We start from the raw sequence: 26500 nt of genomic DNA, 5'->3' as shown, positions 1-26500 counted from the left end.
CAACAGGCCCCAGATGCTTGGGAGACCACCTAAAAAAAAAATCACACAGATTAATATATTACCTGCTATTATTCTGAAGTGACGAAGTCTGTATAAATAACGTACATTCATTGAGCAATTACTTGTGCAATATTGCAATAGCCAAGGTAATCTTGTGCTATTTGCACAGCAGAAAATTTCCATTTGAGGATTCACGAGTTTCTTCATAATTGTCAAGCAGTTGGACTCAGGAGCTTCTACAGAACGGTGTTCCAGCACTCCCAAGACAGATGACAAAGTAAAAAGAAAGTTACACTTTATTTCACCCCCACCCCTCCACACCCCTCAGTTCAGCCCAAATTCCATCTTGCCTAATTCCTGTATGTGAAAAATACCCTCTGTTGCTCCATCGCCCTGTCCCCTTCACTCTGCCAATGAAGTGTGTGTTGCCAAGAAAAAAACTGAGTACACATCAAACAGGTTAAAATATTATGATCATTCAAAATCTCAGCGAACACTGTAAGTGGTGAAATAAAGACAATTTGTTTTAAAAAAGAAATTTTTTAAAACGGCAGCTTTTTATGACCACTACACCATATGAGGAGTTTTCAGCCTCTCAGAGATAAGCATTTTGTGTCAGATTCTACCACCAAGTCTCCCCGAGTTCACTACTGCAGTCTGAGAAGTACCTTTTGGATCAGGACTGACACAAGCACGTGAAGAAACCTGTACAATTCTGTCAAAGAAATGAAACCGACCGGTCCACTCAAAAGCAAAATTCACTCTCACTGTTGAACGTAGTGTTAATCCCTGAACCAACACCACTTCGGGTTGCTACAATTCTTCCAAACACAGGTTTTTATGTTGCTTAGAAATACTTTTCCAAAAACTGGCTTTAAAGTTTAGCACCTTCCTCATGTCTACAAACCCTTCCAAGGAAGTTTCATACATGTATATGCAACGCAGTAGTTGGCGAAGGACAAGTACTCTATGAGGGCCTTGGCAGCCTTCTCATGGCACTCAGGCAAGCACGCAATGTGCAGACAGATATGGCTTTATTTTTCAGGGCCATAGTGAATGATGCATATTATCATTACCACTATTCCTGGTGAAAAACATACTGCTTTTCCATGCCATGTGAAGCAAAGCAAAACCGACATTAGCCTGCACCACAGCTCAGCAGCAGCCATCAGCTGCCTGTATAAAAGGACATGATAAAGCACCAAAAGGGGACAGCGAACCCCAAGAGTTTTAAAGTTATGACATTCTTTTAGTTTCATGTTCTCTCACATTTCTCTAGGTCCTGAGAGAAACCAGAGTTGGACCAGACATCCTTCCAATGTGTACCATTCTATAAGCTGCAGTCATAGCAGCATGGAAGAATGGCTGTATTTAAGTACTTCTATTAGGGCTGTTTCTGGGCTTATTTTTGAACCCCTATCTTCCAATACCTTTGGGAATATCATACCCACTGACTGTTAGGCTTTAATTGATGTTTGCCCTAAAGCTATTTTTTCTACTTCCATTATAATACAGTGGAAATAAACACTGGAAAAATAATTTGTACTTGGATTAGTTTTATTAGCTCCAAACAGTCAACACCCTGTAACAACATCTGTGACACACAACAAAAGCCACACAGGAGGAATTCTCTGCATGTTACACAAACTGACAGGTACCGCTCTACCAGCGTGTCACATGTTTCCAAAAATAAAAATCTAGTGACAGTTGATGCAAACGTGAAACAAGAATACTAAACAGCATGCAATGTTTTAAAAGTTTACAAAGTCTAGATTAGTTTACAAAAAAATTCACAAACTATACTGAGGCATCCAAAATTTGATTTTAATCTTGCAAACCTAAAGCACAGTCCAAACACTGTAGAACCATTTCAAATGCTGGTAACACTGTGGATACTTTCTTGAATTTCAGAGCCAGATCCTCCAGTATCAGTTCCAGAGCGGTTTATGGTCTGCACTCTGCTTTGGTCTCCTCTTGCCCCATCATTTGCAGCCGCTGTTTCATTTGCTCTAGGGATGTACTTCTTTGAGGAGCAACTTTTGCTTTTTTCACCAGAAGCACCGCTGGATATTCTGCTACTGTTACTTTTAATATGTGCACTGGAATCAGAAAATGAATGCGGATTGGTAACCAGCTGCCCTTCGGAGTGATGTCCTCTTCTTTGCTCATTTTGTTTGACTCTCCTTTCAGAGAACACAGGAGTGCTACTTCGAGGCCTATCCTCTTTGTTCTGGTTAATTGTTTGAGCTTCATTTTCAATCTGTGAGCCTGGCTGGTGCTGTGGCCCTGCAATCTGAAGGTCTTGCACGTCTCTAAGAGCAGAGAAGGCATTATTTGCAACCATCTGGGATTGAAATGTGCCAGGAAGCGAAACTTGGGTGTCCCCAGCTTTGTTCTGAAATAAGAGATTCCAATGAAGATACTGATGCAACTATAGGAAAAAAATCCAGTATTGCAACTGCCATATACTAAAACCTTCATAGGAGAATAGTCTTCACATAATATATAAAAGAATCAGACATAACAACAATCATATATTACTTTTCAAAGCAAGCAAGATTCAGAAGATTGCTAGGTGATAATGTCAGAGTAGGAAATACTACAGCTTGAACTTTATACTACAGTATGCATGGTCATATACATAAATAAAAGTGTCAGTTCAGCTATACTGAAGCTGCCACAGCCTAATCATGCCTATCATTCTGAAATACCTGCAATTCATGATGTTACTCACAGTTCACCACAATGTGGTCCCAACAGTCTACCCCACAATACCTAGATACTACAGGAATCCAAACTAACCAGTACTAGAAGATAAATGTGAGTGTGGTGTGTCAGCTGAAGCTTTTTGTAATCAACCTTTGCCATGTACACTTAAAAAACCCACTTCACATTAGGGCTGCTAAATGTAGCGGAATTAGAAAAACAATGATTCAAACAAACTACATGAACAAGTTAATGTCACAGTGCAGAAAGGTCCTTCACCTGAAAACACTGTGGCAAGGCAATCTATGTCAGAGAAACTATAAGAATTACTCTATTAAATACTCAAAATAATTCAGGCAGATTCAACTGTAGAACTGAAATTGCTTTCCACACCATTAAAAACACCCAACACTTTCTACTATTACGTTTTACAAGTGTGTTTTCATGGTGTTCTTGAGGAATCCGGATCACTTAATAGGGAAGACATTAGGTACAAGAAAGATACTGGAATGCAGAATGAATCTTAGCATGACAGTTGTATCCAACTTGGATGGGGCTGTTGGCTGTTAGCATCTTAATTTTTAATTGCTTTAAAATCTAAAGCCTGATTTTTATTTTATCAAAGGATCTTTAGTACATCCCTCAAAATACCCAGAAGGCTTTCTATTTATTGACTTCAGAGTAGAAACTATCAACTGATGTTGTTAATACTGCAGACTTGAGTTGTTGGAAATTCATGGCATGGCCCACATCCAGTCTAACAGGACCAGGCACATACATAGCAATAACTTAAAAAATTCCTGGTTTTCAACAGGCATGCTGTACTACCCTCTATTATCAAACTAAGTTTTTCAAGACCACTATAGCTAATTATGCACTGTTTCTAAAATACCTAGTCATGATAATTTCCATTTTTAATGGATCCATACTACTACTGGAACTTCATGTTTCTGAATAAGAAACAAGGTAATTGCCACCAACATTTTTTTATAACATTACAAAATACTATGGTTTCTGTTCCAGATGGTAATCACTTAAAAAGCTTACATTAATCATTGAATTATTATGATCTGTATAAATACAGCTACAGCAAAAGACTGCAATAACAACTTCATGGGTCATTTGGTGATCATTATTTTCAGCCAGAGGGGGATAATAGCTGAAAAGTACATTAAATAGCAATGAGTACATTGCCACTAGCATTCCCTCTATAGACCTACTTTGCTATTCTGGGTATGTTCTTGTCTTTCTTCTTCAAAAGACTTCTCCTTGAGCATTTTAGCAGGCTTACTGAGAGTAGCATTCATTTGTGGATGCCCCAAAAGACCAAAATCTGACTGGTCTATCCCAGATAATGCAGCAAGTTGTCCAAGTCTGTAAAATAAAGTTTAATAGAAAATGACACAAAAGATTCTTATCCTGGGAAAGGTCTAAACATTCAAAATCAGTGTAAGAAACAGTCTATTTGAAGCTTTGAAGGTAGTTTTTCCATTATTTTATGAGAAGCCCAAAATAGCTTAATAAAGATGAAAACAAGTGGCTAAACCTATTTTCCTATCTTTGCACAAATTAATCTGCAGGTTTGAAACTGTCATTCTTGACTCAGCGCTGTGAAACCAAGAATACAGTTTTCCCAGTCAGCACTGATCTCAGAGCAGGGTGCTAGCAAGCAGATTCCCTCTCAGGTAGAGCAAACATCAGAAGTGCCACTTAAGCAGAAGATGGGTGCACGTCTCCCAGACTACCATAATCTCTAACTGCCACATCCAATTACAGGCTTCCCAAGTCCAGTCATGGTGTTTCACCTGCCAACTTACAACTTGGCCAAACCTACCACTTGGGTGTTTTAAGTCTAGGTAAGAGGTGAGAAGTTGCAGCTACCAACTGACAGCACCATGTCAAACAGAAGCTTATTTATAAGAGCTGGCCTTGTGACTGGGATTCTATAACATTCAGAGTAGCTCCCCGTTGTCATGAATAGAGATAGGACCCAACTGAAACATTTAATTTCTATGGAGAGAACATTTTTTTCCTTCCTTCTAAGCTTTAAATTCACTCTTCACCTGATGGCACAGAAGAGGAAAATATCATCAGGGTGAACTTTACATGAAGTTACATTATTACAATGTGGAGGTGGATGGAGCACAAATAATGTCTTCTGTGGTTTTCTCTGGGCATGCACAGTAAACTACAATGTATCTTCATATGAGCCCATCATTCTCCTGGACCAACTGCCACATCGAGCTACATAAGCTTTACAGAGTAGGTTTGAGACCATAACACTGAAATTCTTTGACAAATGGGAAGGACGAAACATCCTCTGCAGTCACAGCGGTAGAGCCGTAAGACAAATATTAATCAATACTCTCTGAAATATTTCAAGTACTAATATGTAAGCCAGAACTCAGGTACTAAGGCCTGATTCATTCATCTATATTTCCATACATCAATTAGTAAACAAGCAACAGGGCACCTTCTAAGGCCAGTTCAACCAAATTTTGAGCCTTTTGTATTATAGGAATGGTAAGAGCCAAAGGTGACCTAGTGAAGACTTGCAAACATGCTTTAGCAGAAGCTTGCTTCTCTTTTGGAAAGGGCTGTCTGAAAGCCATTTCCACACTAGATACATGAATTCAGCTGGACAGTGCCTGGATACTGTTTCTCCCACTGAGAAAGGACATACAGGTAGTTTTTCCTCCTTTGCTCCTTGCAAGTACAGTCCTAGAGATCTGGGGGAGGAGGCAGCATACTTCATTGCAAGGGTAATTTTGGATAAGATCTCAGCAGGAACAATAAGACTTAAGACAACCTACCCAGCATCTTTAAGGAGATCTAAAAAAGCATGAAACTTTTGGAAAGAGTTCTCAATGCTGCCTAGAACACTTTCATCTTCCAAAATCGTGTTGGTTACTGACTGTGCCTGAAGCAACTCAGATAGGGAGATATTTTGATTCCTTAATCTTGCATTTTCCATTTCCAGCTGTGGGGAAAAAATTAAAAGAATAGGAAAAGAGTAAAAGTGTGTTTTAAAAAAAACCCACAAGAACAACAAACCAACCAAAAGACCCCAACCCCAACTTTGCAAACCTATACAGCAGCATCCCAAAGAGAAACACCCAAAGTAACAAACCTAACTTCCTGTACCAGAAATATTTAGGGCACTGTTATATTGAGCTCTGTGCAGATTCATTTATACACAGCTGCAATTCTCTGCTACCATAGTGACATCGCTGCAGGCACTGAAAACTGCCATCTCAACACTGTCCTCAGTATGTACAGAATGCTGCAGACCGACTGTAAGCTAAAAAAGTAGCTTTTATCTCACGTTGTTTTGCATGTATTATACGACACATTAACATCAAAAACTTTCTTAATAAAAAAAACATAATGAAGACCAATGTTCTCCCTCATTTTCACCCCTCTGTATCAGCATCTCTCCTGCATCTCTCCCCTAGAAAAACTGCATCCCAAAATTGAAAGCTTAAAATGATCCAGTATTTCTTCTCATTGAACATTAATCAAATCAGTGACAAGCTGAAAGTTGAATGGTAACTGTAGGATACACAGGATTTTGTGTGTGAAGGAAACATTAACTCAGACACTTGGCTGAAGATTACATCTATGCAATCACTTGCTACCACTGGCTTTCCTTCTTTCATCTTCTATGAGAGGACAAAAAATTACAGACCTGTGTAATGCACTGAAACTGTTTGAACTAGCATCAAAGTGAACAATTTTAGAGATTACTGCTACTTAGTTTATCCCTTCTCCCGAGACAAGGTGCTAGGCCAAAGCAGTCTAGCACAGAAAAAGATTTGTTGCACTGGGTACTTAGGCTAAAAAGCATCTAAGTATTCAAGCAGAAGACATCCAGCAGAGCCTACTGATGCACCGCTGATACAGAAGGGGATGGCTGAACCAGAGGGCTACACTGAACCTTGTGAGCACAAAGTCCTGCGTGGCTATCTGCTCCCTGTAGTGTGGGGCACCCACTTGTTGCTCAAGTTCCAAAGGCTACCCCCACTTTCATTCAACTGCAGACCACATCTAAGATCTAAATCTGTTCACACTAGCTTACACACAATGCTATTACAAGAAAATCTGCTTATTGATGCAGAAGGATCTTTTTAGGTCAGCAACCATGGACAGAGGGGAAATAAGGCTCACAATTTAACTGTGACAAGTTGTTAATGTGCTTCTGTGATAATGTGAAATCACGCTTTGCAACAACTGATGGCTGTTGCCAACATGCTATGCAGAAAAACATCTGGCATTTTTATTGCTTGCAGAAACAAAATTTAAAAATCAAAGGGATGGAAGAAGCCAAATTAAACAACCTTTGCAATAAACAGCTTTTCAGTGCAAGTCATGATAAAGAAGGTGGGAGACCTCAAAGAACTATCCATCTGCTGCAAATTGCAAACAGATTTAATCACTTTCTCAAGAAAAACAAACATCAGGATGCCCCAAATCATAATAATACACCAAATGAATGAAACACATTGAAAGAGGAGCTTGACCCAGAGTTCAAGGCTCTGGAACAAGATCAGGAGAACAAACACACATTACTAAATACAGATTTCATCATCACCCTTAGGCTAGTAAATGATCCATGTGACTTTGAACTGAAACTCTGGAAGCTACATTAGAGGTCATTGATAATTACTCCCAATTAAGCAAGTGGATAGTTTGATTGGTGTCTCCTTTAAAAATAAAGATGATTAATAATTAAGTATCATTACCTCCATTATCCGTTCTTCAGCCTTCACTCTGGCTCTTTGTTCTTCCTTAAAATTTTCCATGCATTCTTCCAGCTCCAGCTATCACAGCACAGATAGATTATCATGACATTTATCTCAAAACATCAGGTCAACATGCTGTATTATACAAAACTTCAACAGATCCAATTAGCAACTGGCACAGAGCATTCCAGGAACTAACCTATCTTCTGAAAAAATACATGGCAAAGGTCTAGAAGTGCATAACTCTAGGAAGCAAAAAATTAATATGGGAAAGCAGAAATAAATGTTGTTCTCTTAACAGATTTGCAATGCAGCAAAAGGTAACACAAGAATGAGTCTCTCAGACCTATGCAATGAGGAATGTATGTTCTTTCTGTACTTCCTCTTCTTCTCTTTCACCTTTTCAAACCTCATTTTTAACTAAATATATCTACCTCACACTCATAATGGTTTATAAAATAACCCTTAGTAGCCATACCTAGACTTCCAGAATGTATTCTTCATCCAGCAGTTTATTCCTTATTATAGAAGCAGGATATAAAATTCTGAACTGTACAAACTGTACTCTTTCCAACACTTAGTTCTTCTTCAGAAAAATTAAGTTTTCCACAATCCCAAGCTGTTTGAGTGAGTCAAGCAGCGTAGTGGAATTAACAACAGCAAAATCAAAGCCAAACTTCTATTCTAGTCTTGCTCAGGAGATACCTACACTGGTATTTTAACTTCTTAGTAATGAACCTCTCATTTCATCCAGGTTTTGATAAGTAAACAACATTTTCTCCTATCACAGCAGAGCACTATCATCCTTAATTACAGCATCTGAAGTGGAACAACAAGTAGGAATTTCTGGTCTTGCGTGCCTTAACAGAGTTTTCTGGTTCCAAAGGTGAAAACTGTTAATATTATCAAGCTGCACTGTTTTCCAGAGGGTAACTGCTACAAATTAACAGCATACAAAGCTTATTCATTTCTCTATTCACCTTGTATATAGGCACATAAAGGTAACATGTAGGAAACTGCATTTTTGTACACACCTTGTCAAACTGTTCTACAGAGGAGCAGAGATCCAAAAAGTACTGAAATCCCTTGTTTGCTATCAAAAGCTTATACAAGAACATAGTACTGCACTTCATACAAGCAATCAGCTGAGAAGACTGGTCTGCAACAGAATGCATAGTAAAAATAATCCTACAAACGCAAAGAGGTCCTCACAGGTCTTGTAGGATGTGTGGGGCTTCTGCATCTGACTTGGAGATGGAAAAACAATATAGACAGTGACAACTACTTCAGAGTGAAAATAGCAGATCACTACTGCTTAGTGAAGCCCACTCCTAAGATCCCTAGACTAGCATCAACGAAGCTAGCCCTGGAACTAAAAAGCCAGTCATATCCTTATTATCTGAACACACAAGAACGACTCTCAGAGGTGAGAAGGTATAGGAAAACCACATTTCAAAGACAGCATTTGGGCAGAGATTTAACAGCATGTAACTGTCATGATATACCAAAATCACTTCCAGACATGGAGTGAGGGGCTTGTGTGTGGAATCCCTAAGGAGAACCCTCAACCACCATCCCAATCTTACTGCAACCTAACTCAGAATGCATGGAAATTGTAGAAACCAGAAGCACAGCACAGAAAGTAGTGACCATCATGTTTGACATTCACAACCTGACATGTAAGATGGAATCCTGTAACCTAGCTTTGAAGATCAGACACAGGTATCACAGACTTGAAGGTTTCTTACAGTTCCATTTCTGGCATGTGCATGCATATGTGTATATGTATTTTAAAGTTTCTAGGGTGTAGGGTTTTTTTTTGTCAAGCAATTCTACTTTAGAAATCCTAGTTCTATATATGTTGTGGGCAGATTTTAGACAATTCTAAAGGCGACAGGATGGACCTTGTGCTTGAAATTGCTGGTTTGTATTTTCAAAGGGCAAAGGCTTAGAAAAGAGTTAAATTATCAATTTTTTTCTTTTTAAGGAGACGTCTTGTAGTTTTGCTCAATCTTCATATATCACACTGCAGATGTACACAGTATTTGATGGTTATGGGCTGACTTCACAAGAATTTTTAGAAACACCATAGCTACCTCACCTCATAAGTAGCATCAGAAGCCTACATTTAAAGGAAGATGCCTTGCACCTGTGCAAATTATCTGTCACCATTAAGCTACAAGTACATACATGTATGTTTTACTCTCTTATTTGCTTTTGAGAAATAGACTAAATCTGCTAGGTCTTCGTGCAGGAAAAAAAGTATTAAAATATGTCAGACAGAGCTAATAGAACATCCAAGTTACAAGACAGCGGCTTAAACAGTGCTATAAGATATGCAGCCATAGTCTAAAAGAGTATTTTGATTTTCAAATTCAGAGTATTAGGAAAAGCTCAACCCTTACAAGTGCAGGAAATGTAGAAACAATTTTGGGGTTACTAAAATTTGTAGTTTACCTCCCAGGAAGCTCAAACTAATCAGAAATTATACTTTCTTTAAAAATCACTCTATACTACAGCTAATACCGACAATTAAGTTAGATAAGACAACCTTTCCCCAAAGCACAAAATACTGCTGGCTGCAGTCTTGCAAGTAATATTTCTCCCTCTCCAAACACCAAGAATATATACATCAAGTATTTTCTGAAAGCACCATACTTGCTGCATAGGTGGTTTTGGTTCAATATGCATGTGACATGGAATGATATGATTCCAGACACAATGCTCTTGATCAGTGTTGAAGCCACTGCACAGCTCAATGTCAACACATTGCACACGAACAGTAATATGATATGAAATCACCTACAAAGAAGAAAGTACCAGCAACATGTGAAAACCTTGCAAATCTTGAAAAAAAAGTTGCAGGAAGAAAAAGCATAAAAGTGTAAGCCTAAAAAAAGTATACACGTTGCAGAATGGCTTGAGCAGCAAGGCCATGAGCCTATGGAGCAGTTGTCCAAGCAGTCGCCTGTGTAGCTTAGTAAGACTAGGCCCCACGCTGTCTTGGTGAGAACAGAGGGGGCAACAATCGGTCAGTGTATTTTTGTGTATCATGCAGCATGGCCACAAGATGTGGGAGCAGGAGGTGTGATAAGGATTCAGTGTTCCTGGGACTGAGAAAGAGACATGATTCCCAGGCTGCAAGATGGTTGGAGTATGTAAATGTAACTTTTAGTTAACAGCCAATTAGAATACGACAGGTAGAACACGTAGTAGGAATAGTATAAAAGGAAGTGTGTGCCTGCAATAAAGTTGAAGTGCTCTATCAATCACATTGATTGGCAGCATTCTTCCCTCTCGTCGCGGCAAGTGGCGCCCGAACAGGGACAGGAACGCGGAGTGCATATGGACCTGTCCCCCGGAGTGGACATGGATCCAGAGTGGGGAGAGTTCGGGAAGGCACCAGGAGCAGCGACCGCGGAGCAGACCAGTGAATGCCAGACATGTGCATCTGATTGAACACTTGGGACCATCCTGATAATGGGGGCTCGTCATGAGCTGGCCTGATAGCAGGGTCCCGCCGTCCGGGGCTACAAACGCGGAGCTGCCAGGAGTCAGCACCATAAGCTGCTACGAATCAGCAACAGGAGCTGCCAGGAGTCGGCAGCACGATGGAATCTCCATGGAGTGCAAGGCAGCTTTTAATTTATTCTTATGCTTTTTAGAAAAGTGGCAAGTAAAGGACATTATCCTTAAAAAAGGAGTTAGAAGGTTTGGTAGCGTTCGGAAAGGCAGAAGTCAGGGAGGAAAGGCGAGGCGGCAGTGAAACTCCACGATATGCGAAGAGAGTGATTAAAAATGATGGAAAGTCTTTAAAACCCCTCCTTTTTGTGGAGAGAAAAAAGAAAACTGATAACAAGCCTTGACAGAGCTTTTTGATTTACCTACTTGGGAAGCTATTGGAACTCAAACCTAAGTCGTTAGTAACTCTCTGGAAATTAAGTAAAAGGACTTTAGTGGAACGCGTTGCTGCTACTTCAGCCTCTGCAGCTTTAGCACCAGTTCTGGGTTCTACAGAACCGATTTAAAAAAGGAAAAAATCTACTATGGAGAATGTGTTTTTGTTTCTGGGTGCTCTTTCGCCTACCCTAGTTACTATGCTAAGTAACAATGCCATGTTATCAGAGCAAAGTGATAAATCTGTCAGAACTGACCAGGAAGGGGAGTGAGTAGTGCGCGTAAATCTGCCACCACGGCCTGCGCCCTCCCCACTACTATACCTTTGGAAGGACAATGTGGAAACACATGTACAACTGACTGCCTTTAACTTTTACTGAGCCTAAAACACCCCATGACGCAGTCGAAAAAGTTAACTGGCACCAACAACTTCAGCCTGTCCTTGAAAAGCTGGAAAAAAGCGGAGTGGGCGACGGCATGCCCTGCTGCGAAAGGGTGTGCAGAACTGCCCACCCACCCACCTGAAAACCTACTGAGAAACTACCTATATGAAGAATCACCAGCTAAGGCACAGAGCACTGTTGCCCCCATGGACAAGGAACCTCAGCAGTGGAACAAGAATTCTATGGAGATGGACACATATCAGCTTCGACAACCATCGGATCAGGGACACATTTCATTTCAATATCCATCGCTCCCACCCACACCTCAATCCCCAGCGAACTCATCAATACATCACTGTCTCCTGACGCCCGAGACACTCTGCAGAGCCTGTTCATCCCAGCCTGGGCACGTAAGATGGCGTCACAACGGGAAAAAGGGTTACATCAGGGTATTTTGATTCCTACTGACTTGCGGAACTTCCTGGGGAACAGTTTATGTGGGAATGCGCGGGTGGTGGAGAGTGTTAATACTGGGCTGGTGGGAGGTGGATGGAACACGGAGACTGTGCGGCGGGTCCTTACGGTCCACCAGGTCCTAGTGCTCACCCAGGGCTCAGTCCCGGTGACCTTCGGGGTTGTGCTGTGGCTCACAGCACGGGGAGAAGGGCGCTGCGGGCAGCAGCCGACACCACTGACACCAGGCTGCGCAGCCAAGTGCCTTGGCAGAATTGCCGTAGAAGTGGGAGAATTGCCCCCCCACACCCCTCACTCACCCACCCATACGGACTGGATGTGACAACTCGCGTCTTGCAATGTTGTTTGTTTGATGACCTGCTTTGCAGCGTTTGTTTGTATGTGCTGCGGGTTCAGGGATGTGTTTATCCACTGAGAGCAAGGTTCCTTACTTAGCAGAAGGATTTTTGATAGCGATCATTGAACTTGGGGAGCTTACTTTAGAATTTCAACCTGAAAAACAGAAAATCCCCATTTGGGCTGATTACTAGCTACTTACTTGGACAAGAATAATTGCCCATTTGCAACGTTTAATACAGCAGTAACTAAGGGGCATATAAAGCCTTCTGCAAGTTTGTGGACTATGCAAAAATTTTAAGAGACTGGGTTTTTTGGGTTTTCTTTTCTTTTCAAAATGTATTACTGGGTCTTGCTTCCACAAGGCATAAAAATTCACCATGTGCCAGACTTATGTAGCCTGGACACTTGCTCCTGACGCATCCTGATCTAATCTTTTATCATTACGTGGATGAGAATTTGATTACAGAAAAAATGTGGACATTGAAATTTTGATTCATGAGTTACCAGTGCAAGGGATTAGAGATTATTGTGTTTTCTGGCAGTGTGAGCTACTGCACAAACGGGAGAATCCAGTCAGTGTGCTCTGCTGTAGCAGCACTTGACTACCCCGTGAAATCAAACTGGACAACAGCTCAGAATATATGGCACAAACATTGCCTACGTTACAGGGACACCACATTTGCCTACAGGCAAAGCCATGGTAGAATGTATGAATCAAACTCTCACAAAGCTCTTCATGTTTTGAACTAGTTATGTCTCTCTCAGAACACTTTGGTACCTCCAGTGGCGAACCATGCAGCAGGTTTAAAAGAAGGTTTGAGGAAAAAAAAAAAAAAAAAAGAGGGGGAAAAAGGGAGAGAAAGGTCGATGTCAAGTGTTATTAAGAACGAAGTTACAGGTACTAACTTGGGAAGGAGATCTGGCTGTGTCATTACAGATACGGGAGCCAAGCGGATAAAGCCGTGGATCCAGAAGAACTCAAGCCTGCATGAACCAGGACGAGATCCTGATCCCAGTAACTGAAGTCAAGTGTTCCAACTGCAGCCACAGTGAACTATGAACTTTGCTGCGGGATATTTTGAATGAGCTGACAGTCATTGAAAAATGCATGTGTTTGTGCTAAATGAAAAGTAGGGAAATAGTGATTTCTGAACAGCCTAAGGTCACAGACTGTAATCTGTGCCTGTAGGAAAACGTGAGGCTGATGTTTATCTGCACTTCTGACACTACTGATTGGCAAAGCAAACAAATGCAACAGCAAAGGTATCAAGGCACTTACAATTGGTTTCATGACTGGGGAATTTCAGGATGGATATTGTCGATGGTCAAATTTGGATTATTTGGTTTGGTCATTATGGTACTTGTCTTAAATTTACTGTCATGTTTATTGAGCTTTCTGCAATGGGCCCTTGCAGAGACCTCAAAAAGCAGTTTTTGTAACACAGATACTAAAAGGGAAAAAATTGGCAAGGAGGACAGTGGGCCTGCCGGCGGCCTGGCTCTCCTCACAGAAGACAATATCCTTGAATTTCCAGGAGACAGGAAAATTACTCATGTTAAGAGGTATTTGGTAATTACATTCTCAAACATAGTGACCTTGAAGACAGAGGTACGCACTGCCTCAACCCAAGAAGGAGTTGTAGGAAAGTATTTGGAAGTAAGTGAACAGGTCGTTAACCAGGCATAATAAGACGGACAAAACACAGCAGGTGTGCAGATAACTTTTAGACATCAAAGGTAAACTAATTATGATTAGCTATAAGATATGCTTCTCAAAACTCGTTATAAGTACTAATTAATCACTTTGGTGTGAGCAGTACGTGTAGCCAATTAGCAGTTTTTAGCTTGCCATGCTTTACAGTATGGCTTTCTGTTTATGGGATGGTTTTTAGATTCAGTTAAATAAGGGCTTATGTTTTTGTCAGTTATTTTTGCCTTAGTGTTATTTTTGCCATGTACTTCACAGTATTTCCCTGGCAGGATGGATAACGCTTTTTGCAAAAATCTGGCTAGTCCATAAACAAGAAGGGGGAATTGTAGTAATGCAGTTTGAGAGGAATGGTGTTTCTGGCCCATCCAGATTTATTTCTCACCCCCATATAATCAGACCTGGGGAAGCTAACAGAGACATGTCAACAGGAGAGCAGATGTCTGAGAACAGGAGCTTGTCAGAAACTCCACGAGATAACAAACTGCAAGAACGTTAACAACTGCCTCAAAGAGGAACAAAGTGACTGTGTGGCCTCAACCAATTATTAGCAATAGTGAGACAATGAACAGAGCATCCAACCAATAGCAATGTAATGTAACTCGTATACTGATATAGAAGCTTATATAAGCTCTGTCTGTGTTTCAATGAAGGAGCTCACTTGATCATATTGATCCGAGTTGAGTCCACAAAACTTCGACTCCTGCAAATCAGCACCGGCCCCTGGGGGAGCAGCTGCTGCTTCGTGAAAGAAACTAACAAACTTAGGCTGTTGGCTGAGTAAACAAACCAATGCTACATCTCTTGCTCTTAGTGGCCTGCTTGCTGATGTAGATAGTGTGAGACATGCTACTTTGCAAAACAGAGCTCCTGTTGATTTTTTACTGCTCGCACACGGCCACGGTTCTGAAGATTTTGAGGGCACGAATGACCATTTCCAGTCCATCCACAAAGAGATTCATGCTGTTACTTATTGCTATTGTAGTAAGTCTTTGTTGCTTAAGCTGTATATTAGCTTTGGCTTTTAATCATTACAGTTGTAATTATAATAGTACGCATAGCATATAGATGTATTATAAGAGGAACTGAAAAGGCAACTAACCAGGCACTGCTTCTACAAAAAGAAAAAGGGGGAATTGTTGCAGAATGGCTTGGGAAGCAAGGCCATGAGCGTATGGAGCAGTTGTCCAAGCAGTCGCCTGTGTAGCTTAGTAAGACTACGCCCCACGCTGTCTTGGTGAGAACAGAAGGGGCAACAATCGGTCAGTGTATTTTTGTGTATCATACAGCATGGCCACAAGATGTGGGAGCAGGAGGTGTGATAAGGATTCAGTGTTCCTGGGACTGAGAAGAAGACATGATTCCCAGGCTGCAAGATGGGTGGAGTATGTAAATGTAATTTTTAGTTAAGAGCCAATTAGAATATGACAGGTATAACACGTGGTAGGAATAGTATAAAAGGAAATATGTGCTTGCAATAAAGTTGAAGTGCTCTATCAATCCCATTGATTGGCAGCATTCTTCCCTCTCGTCGCGGCATACACAGGCTGAAGACAAAAATCAGGTAGTTACACAGAATTTGTACAGTCCCCTTGCCTTCCACAGTAACTCGAAGCCACACTGACTCTCCCATTACATAGATACCTGCAACAAGTGAAGTTTTAACTTTGCTTACATAAGGACAGCTATACAGTCTCAATATTTATACACATGAACAGTTCATTCACCCAGTGTGGTGCTCTCTGACAACCACCATAATAACCAGTCTGACTGTAGGTCTTGTTTTTACCAAGGCAGTGCAGATTCTCCAAACAACTCAACTGCTAACACTTCAGAAACAACCCAGTTATTCAGCCTAGTGTTACTTTAGAATAGTGCTAGATTACCTCAGCAGCATTACTGAGCCACAGAAACACACCCTTTGTTTTCCTTTCCTTTTGTAAGAACACTCCTTGTCAAGAAATTGGCAGCAACAGCCTTGCTACTGCTCATTTTTTAAAAATTCTCAGAGAAGTAGAGGGAATAAGAAAAAGTGGATGGAAAAAAATTGTTACTAAGCTCAGTTATAAAGCGTAGCGTTAACACACTTATTTTCACACAACAATCATTAGAGCAATTTATGTTTTAGCAATAACATTAAATTACATTTACAAAGGAAGTATTTGGAAGGATGTACTACAGGCAGTAACATTGATCAAAAGATTTGTGAAACATGATTCAAGGCTGGAACAGAGGAACTATACATTTGGCAGCTGTGTGTATTAAGTGAAGTTCTTCCTTATTAAGGCCCTGATTTGACAGTATGCTCATAGCATACAAATCTTCATTATAACTATTCAGAGACTGGAAATCCAGTGCATATTTGACATGCATCTTTTGAAGAGGAAGCCTGTGTGACATAATGCAGGATAATTAAAAATTATTCTGAAACCCTCTTTGTGACTGGTTATTAGCTTAACTATAATTTTCTGATAAAACGTGGTTTAATTGATATAATTTGCCTTATTGAAGTTTAAGGCACAGAATGTGCTTCCCACCTGTAATTGTTGATACTTTGTTACGCTGATCTCATGTAATGATTTTGCCAAATCAGGGTGGTGGATAACATCATCTAAATCTTCTGTGTCTTCAGTTTCAGATGTAGAAGTGCTTTCTACTGTCACTCTCACAGGAACACCTGTCTAATTACATCAGAAAAGAAAAACATACCCACACACAGCATTACACTGTGCAATAAAAAAATCAAAGATTAAATAGCAACAAAAGCTTAATTTAAATGCAGTATTTTCCCAGAGTCCCTTACAATGCATATACATTGTCTAGCCAAGCAAATTTGAAATAAATGTGCATAGAGGTAAAAAGTCGTTATGTGTGCATGTATGTGGTGTACATGGCAAGGATTCAGGAGCAGAAGCCCGTGTTGCGCAGATGGTTCCAGCTGTCTCCACCTGGACACACTGCAGGGCATGGCTGAGCTCCTCAGCTACACAGAACAGAGGGAAATCCAGGCTCAGAGAAGGAGGTGGTGCTCCACAGTCCAGCCCAGGGACGGGTCCACACCAAAGCAGAGGGACAAGCCCAAGGAGCTGCAGTCTGTGGATAGACAGCCCATGCTGATACAGGTTTTCCCAGAAGGACTGGAGCCCACAGGGAGCTGACACCGCAGCAGGGGCTAAGTGTGCTGGCAGCAGCAACCACCAGACCCCTCTGTAAGCAATGTAATTCATCAGTACACACTTCAGCTTTTCTCTGGTGGGTGGGGTAGGAGATGGAAATGCGATGTAAAAGAGGAGATTTTTTTTTTCCCCATCCTAGTGTGTTCACCACCACAGTTCACAGATGGGTTCAAACACAAGTATATCATCCAACAAAAGCAAGATGAGGAAAGAGAGGAAGGGGTTGAGGCAGAACCTTTCAGAGAAAAATGCTGTTAATTCTCCTTACTGCTTCTGGATTGGTTGTGCCATTGTCAAACCCAGCTTGCTCGTAAGGCTGAGAAACCAAGAGGCAGCAATACAGAAAAGGGAGTTAGTATCAAAGATGTTTCAACCAAATGCTGGCATAGACTATTACTTTGCACTTCCGTGAGAAACTTTAAAAGAATGTTCCAGCCTTAACTATTAGACAATAAGGTTCTGTTGAGAACACTTTCATATTTTTTCCAGTATTCATCTACTAAATAAATTGTCATATTAGAGAGAGAGTACCTGAGTCTTCACTGGGAATTCTTCAGTACTATCCACCGGTCCCCCTCTAAAATTAGGGAAAAACAAACACACTTTTGAGAAAAGTTTATAATGTCATCATTGCTACTCCCATTTCCAAACTCAGAATTCTAGGACAGGTGAAGCAATGAGTAAAAACAGCATCAGACACTGCTGTATCCCCCTAACACTCATTACAGCTTCATTTACTATTAACACTCATACTTAATCACTAATTAAAGCAATATGAACGGACACTAACTTTAACATCGTCAATAGGCCTCTTGCTTAGTTAATTCTTATAAAGCAAATTTGGTGTTCAGCATTTTGAAAAACAAGTTTAATAAAAACAGTTATGATAAAGCATTAAGTATTTTTTTTTTGTTTAATTATTATATAGCCTCTATTTTCAAAGACCAAAGTCTAGGGAATATATTTTCTCAAAAAACCAAACCAAACCTGTTTGAAAGGGAAGCATGACAAAAGTATTCCAGCTTCCATGTGTAAAAATTCTTTTTCTTTTTTTTTTTTAAAATAAAAAAGGTTTTTTTACTTTACAGAGCATAGATGATCACAATAGTTATGCTGGCATTGGGAAAGATGCAGCAGAAGGAAGAGGTAGAAAAAATACCAAGGCACCCCAAACTGGACGCCAAATCAACTATAGTACAAGCTTAGAAAACAACTGCATCTTCAGCAAAAAGATAACAAACAAACAAGGTGGGGGCTTTCATTCTGGAGGGGGCTTTTACTATACCTGGATATTCCTATGCCCATTAAATTATCCCCTTTTGTGCGTTTTAAAAATTTACTGGAATAGAATTTATGTAGCGTGCTCAAAATTCATATAAACAGAAAATATAATGGATGCAATATCAAGTTCCATGCCTAACTTTCAAAAACGCATTTCAAAATACTAACACTGCTCTCTACTACAGTTATCATGCAGGTTTTACACTTCAGTATTTTCCCTTGTGCGGTGAAAACCTAACCTGCATCTCTTTGCACGTTCTGCCGTTCGCCAAGGAAGGAAGCCTTTTGTGCCTGGTGGCAGTGGTTTTGGTGAGTAACTATCTTTCACTGAGGTGTATTTTTTCCCAGGACTTAGGGACTTTTTAGATGTTAATCCTGTATTGAACAGCAATAACAAAGAAAATATAATTCATTAGAGCCAGTTATTTACATATAAATTCACAGCTTATGGTTCGTAAGTACAATCTTCTATATAAATAAAAGGGACTGTAGAAAATCTACCTTTCAGTCAAATTTCACTAAAGTGTCAAAAACTTCTGTTCTGCTTCTCAAAAGGAGGTGTGGACAGTTCATCTGCTCGCAGTTATAAGCTGGAATACTTTACTAGAACGTTAGGTTGATCTAAGTAAGATACACAGCTATTCAAGGAAGAAAGCAAACCTTTGCAGCTAAAGAGGTTTGTCCACATAACTAATTTCAGATTCCTACCTCTGTTGTCTCAAGCCGGGACCTCAGGCAGTCCGCACGGACAATAAGCTGCCCTCTAGTGTCTTTAATGTGAAGAACAGGTGAAACGCTTGAAGCTAAAAGCTAAGCACTCAGGCCAGCCGCCTCTGCGGAACACCGGAATATCCTCGTTTAGGAGGAGCGATAATGAAAAGTCACGCCCACTAATCCAGACTGCTGGTGTTCTTGTTTAAATCATGCGATATCACTCGAAGTAGATTCAGAATAAATACGCAGTGTGGAAAATCTCTCTACCACAGGGTCTGCGTAAGTCAGAAACTAACAAGCCCAGAAAACTGTTTACTTTGTGTTTCACAAACTACTGAGCACTCAGGTTACTCTCTGAGATCAGTAAATCAACTAATTTTGTCATGGTGTAGAGCTGTAATTAGTAATGGGATCCCAAATTTTAGTTTGTTCTCAATGAGTAAACAGTATAGAAAGTAGTTTGCATCTCCTGATTCCACCCCCCCCCCCTTTTAGAAGAAAAACAAGGGGAAAAAACCCTGCACAACAAAAAACTGCAACTATAGTGAGGGATTTTCTGCTTCCATCACCCTGATCACCACAGTTTATTTGCACAAAGACTTCAACTTGATTTATGGTTACTTCCCTGCTTCCAGATAACTACAGCAAAGACGAAAGACAGCCAAAGGTATTACAGTGAGATTTTTAGTAACTTACTAAGAAATATTTAATGTATCACAGCTATTGGTACTTAATTATAAATATTCAAGACACCTGTGTTATTTTAAACATTCTATTTACAAAAAGGTTAACATGAAGTTATATAAATGTTAGAACATTTTGTACATCAGTAAAAAAATGCATGCTTATTTATTCTGGCAGAGGACAGTCCACTACAGAAAAGCTACATCCGAAGAACTCATCAACTTACTACTGCCAAGCTTCCTAGAAGTGAAAGCTTGTGAAAAGGATGCACTCAGAATAAATATGTGCAATACTGCCAGGTATTTATGTCATCATATGCTACCATTTTTCCAGCCACATATCTAGCACCACTGAAAACCAGAGCAAGTTTCCTACAGAAACCAGTGTTGATGGAAGGCACATTACTAAATTAAGAATAAATGGAATTTTCTTAAAGACAAGTATTCTACATACTTTGACACATTCTACAAAACATTGTACAAAACATTTAGATGCATTTTTATAAATAAAGCTCTTGAACACTAAAAGATTACTTTGTAGACAAAAGTTTACTATAGCCAGAGAAAATAAAGACAGTGTTACCAATACGAATAGTAGCTTTTCCTTTCCGACCACTTCCTAGGACAATAGTTCTTTTCTTTGGTCTAGTTTTCAAAGTATCCTTGGAAGATGGAGATGCCAGCCACTTATACTGGAAATGTTTTGTTATGTTTTTTTTTAAAAAAGAAAGAAATTGTTTTAATAATTGATATTTAAAGAGGTGGTTATTTAAGATTAGAGTGCTTTTTGTCAGCTATATGGAGAGAACTGCTAGTTACAGGAAACTTAAACCGTAAAAATAAGGAAAAACAAAAAACTCATAAATGCCCAATTCAAACACTAATTCTTTTCAAGGCTGTGTTCTGCATTATCAGAAAGCGCTCCCTGAACACCACTATAATATCCTGTCCAATACTTCCCTTTCTCCTGTGCAGACACTTCTCCTTTTATAGTAAAAAAAAATGGCACCAACCCTATTAAAAGGAAACTCTGGCTTTTGCTTTACATTCTTAGAAACCTGGCTTGCTAGGAATGACTGGCTTAGGCCAATGTTCTCCAAACTAATAAAAGCTTCACTAACAGGATTTTGTATTACCAATAAAGTTAGTAGTTCAAAAAACATAAGAAATCATACACAATGCCCAACACAATATCATGTTACTGCTAGTGTCTTTAGTTTTTCCCTTCATAGTGTTACTTCTGGGTTTTTTTAAACTGCTTCAGTTAGACTTATGTTTATAACTAGCATAGCTGTTTTAGATTCATTCTGAACAAAGTTGTTATTTTAAAAAAAACATGCAATGGCAGCTACAAAGAAATTCCCAAACTCACTCCAAAATGCCCAACACATACCTCCGAATTAGCACTATTTCCATTCATAAGAACTCTTTCAATAATGTTTTTCATTGTAACGTGATCTAGAACGAATTAAGATGCCTTATTAAGAATTTCCTGTATGAGACAAGTATCTATGCAAACAAAAGGTCACTGAATAAGCAATACATACTACCTATCCCACTTGCCTCCCCATTTTAATAATGTTTAGTGAAATACTACTGAAGGTTTTTTCCTTCCTTAAAAGGAGTGTATTCCTAGAGCTACTGGCAGAAAACCAAAACAAAAAAGCCCACAAAGAAGACAAAGGTAGGTAGAGATACATACCAATTAATGGGTTTTTTCTTATGTCAAGTACCACTAACGTTGTATTAGTTTGAAGAGCATCTAATAGTGACCTTGCTCCTTCATTGGATATTCCACATTTCTGCAAATCAAGTGCTAAAATGTTTAAGGAGGTAAAAGAAACAAAAAATCAGTGGTGTAACCTGTAGTCAGTATCTAATACAATTAACCACACCTGCTGAAAACTTCTATTTCATAGAACATGAAGCATGGGAAAAGACAATGTGATGATAAAGGCCATACATAAAAACAAGCATATAGCTCTCAGAGAAAACTTAAATTTAAATCAATATTATAGATCAACATTTGTTCCTAACTGCTAAACAACTGCAAAGGAAGGAATATAAAGATCACAGTTAAGTCACCTGTTTTGACAATTCCTATTAGATGCAATATTCCCAAGAACTTCAACCGCCCAAGGTAACATTGTATGTACAAACACACAGCTTAGGTCTAAACAGTCCAAACTAACTGTTCCTCAGTTTCGCCCCTTGCACACATCAGTAAGCTACATCATGGTTGTGAAACTGTATTATTGTGGTTTTGCCATTTATTTCATGTTATGCATGCAGAGAGTCACAGAATAGCTGAGGTTGGAAGGGACCTCTGGAGGTCATCTTGCTGGACCCCCCTGCTCAAACTGGCTCACTTGAAGCCACTTGCCACATACCATGTCCAGAAAGGTATTAAAGACCTCCAAGGATGAAGACTAAAACCACTGTGGACAACTTGTGCCAGCGTTTGGTCACCCTCACAGTAAGAAATGTTTCCTGATATGCAAGAGGAATCTCCAGTGTTTCAGTCTGTGCTCCGTTCCCGCTTGCCCTGTCACCAGATGCCACTGGCAAGAGCCTAGCTCCATCTTTACAGCTTCCCTTCAGGTATCTGTACACCTTGACAAGATCTGCTCTGAGCCCTCTCTTCTCCAGGCTAAACAGTCCCAACTCCCTCAGTCTTTCCTGAAACAAGAGTTGCTATAGTCCCTTCATCACCTTAGTGGCCCTTTGCTAGACTCTCTGTTGGACTGGCAGAGAGGAGTCAATCTAGAAGGTTCTTGGAGTGTGTGGGAGATAACTTCCTGATGCAGCTGGAGGGCTGTGTTGGGCACAGTCATCAAGAGATGATAAAGCTCTTGATTCTTGGGAAAGGAAGGAGGAGAGTTGGTAGAACTGACACCCTGGCCTTCAGGAGGGTGGACTTTGTCCTGTTCAGGAGCCTGGTGGGTAGACTCCCCTGGGAGGAAGTACTGGAATACAAAGGAGCTCAGGAAGGCTGGACCCTCCTCAAGAATGAGGTCCTGAAGGCACAGGAGAAAGCCATCCCAATGTGCCAAAAGTCGATGTGTACATCAAAGGGATTTGATTTTAGGTGAGAATAGCCAATATAATTAATAAATTAGAAATTGTATTAGAATAATTGCTGAATAAACCATTATTGTATATTCATTATTGCTATAATTGCTGTATGTTGCTGTATGTTGTACCAATGGAATAGCTACCTTTGTCATAACTGACAATTTTAAGTTTTCTGCCTGACACTGTAACTTCAGAGTCAATATTCCACAGTACCTTTTAACCAAAGATCTTCTCCTAGACAGTTAGCAAAGGTACTTGCTCCTCTATCTCCAACAAGCATGTTGCAGTTGAAAGTAATCCGCCTCAAGCCACTCATACAGTCAAGGTCAGGTCTCCTGTAGCGTAGGCTTTCAGCCCAAGCTTCACCATGTCTTCTCATTGCCTGGTGCTTTGCAAACACAGAAGCCATTACCAAGCACAAAGGCAAAGGCATTATTGATGACAAAAAGATCGCAAATTATCTTTGTAACTGATGTTTAATGGCTTGAGTGCTGATACAAGAAACACAATCACACCATTTCTGAGCTCAAGAAATACAACTGATTTTTAAACATGGCAGTTAAGTCATGTTTGTTCTGATTATCTAATTTGCAGTGCAAAATATCAAATCTGGTCACAAAACATCTCATCACCTTCTTTTGGCAGGCATTTTCAATGCATTTCAGATAGGAAACACACATTAGGAAATTATGTGCTTTCACACAAACCAATGTTAATATTAATTAGAATATTGTACTAGTCACAAGCTTACATTAGTTAATTTGCAGCTTCTAAACTGTGAACTCAATTATTCTTACCCAATGTTTAAGAATACTTCAGACATTTTTCAAAATTTGTGATAATGAAAGAAGGGCTATCCAAAACAGGGGTCAGACATTTACAGCCCTAATCCTTGTTTGAAGAAAATGTATTAGTCTGAGCTTTCACTTGTTTAAATGACGTTTACTAAGAAATACCGTATGTAAATCCCACATCAGTAAACTAAGCTACTTTTGGCATACAGAGTCACAAATTCCACAGGACTATTTACATAATTCATGCTGCTTATAAAGTGCTTTGATGGATTTAGAGCTTTAAAGTAAAAGAACAAACCCCACTAATACTAATGTCTTTAGGTTCTTTTAACATTTGGATCCATTAAAGGTGATTAAATTACCTTTAACACATTTGCTATATGTTCTGCCCCTCGCCATGTGAGGCTACATCCCGTGAAGTTTACATGTCTGATAGTAGCTGAATTCTTCACACTCTGACAGATTGCTAAAGAAAACAAAAGCATGCATGTTATCTATGCACACCATAGCCAGATAATCAGAACACACAGTTATTCAGGTGAACCAGCTTAATTAGGCAAAAACCTTGACAAAGAACACTTACTATAAACACAATTGAAGCGCTCTAAGACTATATGAACAAGCTAGAACATACCTGTTTACTTATTCAAACATGAACAAATCAAGAAAGAGTAAACCACAAATATTGTTGTTCTAAATAAAAGCATAAAAATCATTATACAGTATGGCTATTTGTTATCATCAAGTGAAGGAATTCAAGTCTTTAAATGTTGTTAAGTTACACAAAATACACTGAAGATTGTTATTTCAGACAGACAAATTTAAAACAGGAATGAAAATACTGAAATACTTACCTATTTAAAGGACTAATAAAAAGAGATAAGTGTATTTACATGCTTTTGGTTCTGAACTTACTCTCTAATCCTTTATCTCCAATTGGACAGTGGGCTAGAGAGACACTCTCCAGAGATGAAGCTACGGCCAAGCCCTTCAGAATAAAAACAACGTTTGTTAACTGGTTTGAAAAGCAAAAATAAAGAGAAAAGACCAAGTCACCAAAACCGCTCTGAAGTCTTTCTGTTCCCTAAAAGAAACTTTCTCATGGCTTCAGAGGAAGGTCAAAACAAGCGAACGTTAAACCTCAGTTTAAGCTGGTTTACTTCTTTAGCCCAGGAGGAGCTGCAGCACATGGGCACAAGCAGCACCTTTCTTTCCCAGAAGTCACTCACAAATGACATGGAGAAGGCTCCAGTAACACATCTTGAAGACCTGTTTTATCTTCTTGGTGTCCCACAACTTCCCTTCTGTTACCTCCATGCTCAGTAGTTTCAGTCACAAGCATAAACTATATGCCCTAAACACATGGCAAAAATGTTACTAAGAGCTTTCCAACAAGCTTTGATGAGCCAGGGCAAGGGAAGGTTATGAGATTTTGACAGGTTCAGCAAGACTAAGTGATACTAAATGCTTCAGCAGAAGCACTCATACAATGGATAACACAAAGGTATATTATAATAGGAACACCCTCATTTGTGACAAATACTGGAAAAACATAGTTGCTGCTTCTCTACATTCTAAGCATTTTCCATTTATTTATATATATATACTAATACATTCTCACCTTTGTTAAAAGTATTAGATCTCTCTCCCTCAGAAGCAAACCCTGCAGTTCTAATTTTTTTAGTACATCTGATATACTGAGACAGCTTTTGAGAGCTTTGCACAGTTGGCCAGTCAAGTCTTTTGATCGAATTGCTGGAATTCTCCTTCTAAAGTAAGTTTTATATCTTTCAACACCTAAGTAAATAACAAAAATTACACATCAGCAAAATCCAGTCCCTATTGACTTAAATCATAATCACAACTTGCTATTTTGCTGCTTTGCTTAAATTAAAATAATTCCTTAGGCATTACAATTCCTCCCCCCACGTATTCAATCACACCAAAGTTCTATGCAACTAATTCTAACATGATACATCTATGTATTTATCTTTTATAGTCATCACTACAAACCTGATTCTCCAAGACCCTGTTGATGAAAACTTCTTATTCCAATAGAAGCCGAAGTCTTATTTTGCCTGATAGCATTCAGAAGTGGTACCCAATCAGCAGCTTTGATGCGATCTACAATTACATCAAGAGCTCCCTGAGTCTGGTTAGCCTTCACTGCTTTCAGAGGCACAGAGCCTTGAAGTGCACAAAGATGTTCATAATATGAGTAGAAATCCAGCAAGCATTGTCTTCTTATTTTGACTGACTCAATCATTTCTTTTCCGTAACAAGTATCTCTGTAAAATGAGGAGGGGGAGATAAAAAAGGTGTCATTGATTTTATAACACAGGCTCAATTCAACATGCATACCCAAACCATGAGTATGTTCATGCAGATATGTATAGCACTTCCAGGTTTTTGATGTCAGCTAAAACACTGATCTTGTGACAAGAAAACACAAGTTTACTACTTGTGTAAACAGAGCTGTGGTGATTCAGCCCCAACCACCATCTGGCCAGAAACTTATCCTGTGCCCC

The 26500-nt window shown here is 39.6% G+C and overlaps 1 protein-coding gene across 1 annotated transcript; it reads right to left on the bottom strand.

Annotated features, from left to right (window-relative positions):
• Positions 1–1655: 1655 nt before the first annotated feature.
• On the bottom strand, positions 1656–26238 carry CEP78 (centrosomal protein 78; the record flags this gene model as incomplete). Its single annotated transcript, XM_084278553.1, has 16 exons — positions 1656–2395; positions 3927–4080; positions 5520–5686; positions 7449–7526; positions 16787–16930; positions 17957–18002; positions 18946–19081; positions 20042–20059; positions 20687–20795; positions 21497–21561; positions 21806–21919; positions 23392–23566; positions 24335–24438; positions 24888–24960; positions 25594–25769; positions 25986–26238. The coding sequence occupies 16 exons, from the start codon at positions 26236–26238 to the stop codon at positions 1871–1873; spliced, it is 2337 nt and encodes a 778-aa protein (XP_084134679.1). The 3' UTR covers positions 1656–1870.
• Between the last annotated feature and the right edge of the window lie 262 nt (positions 26239–26500).

This window comes from Gallinula chloropus (assembly GCF_964237585.1).
Source record: "Gallinula chloropus genome assembly, chromosome: Z".
Taxonomy (NCBI): domain Eukaryota; kingdom Metazoa; phylum Chordata; class Aves; order Gruiformes; family Rallidae; genus Gallinula; species Gallinula chloropus.
This window is presented reverse-complemented; position numbering and strand designations above follow the sequence as displayed.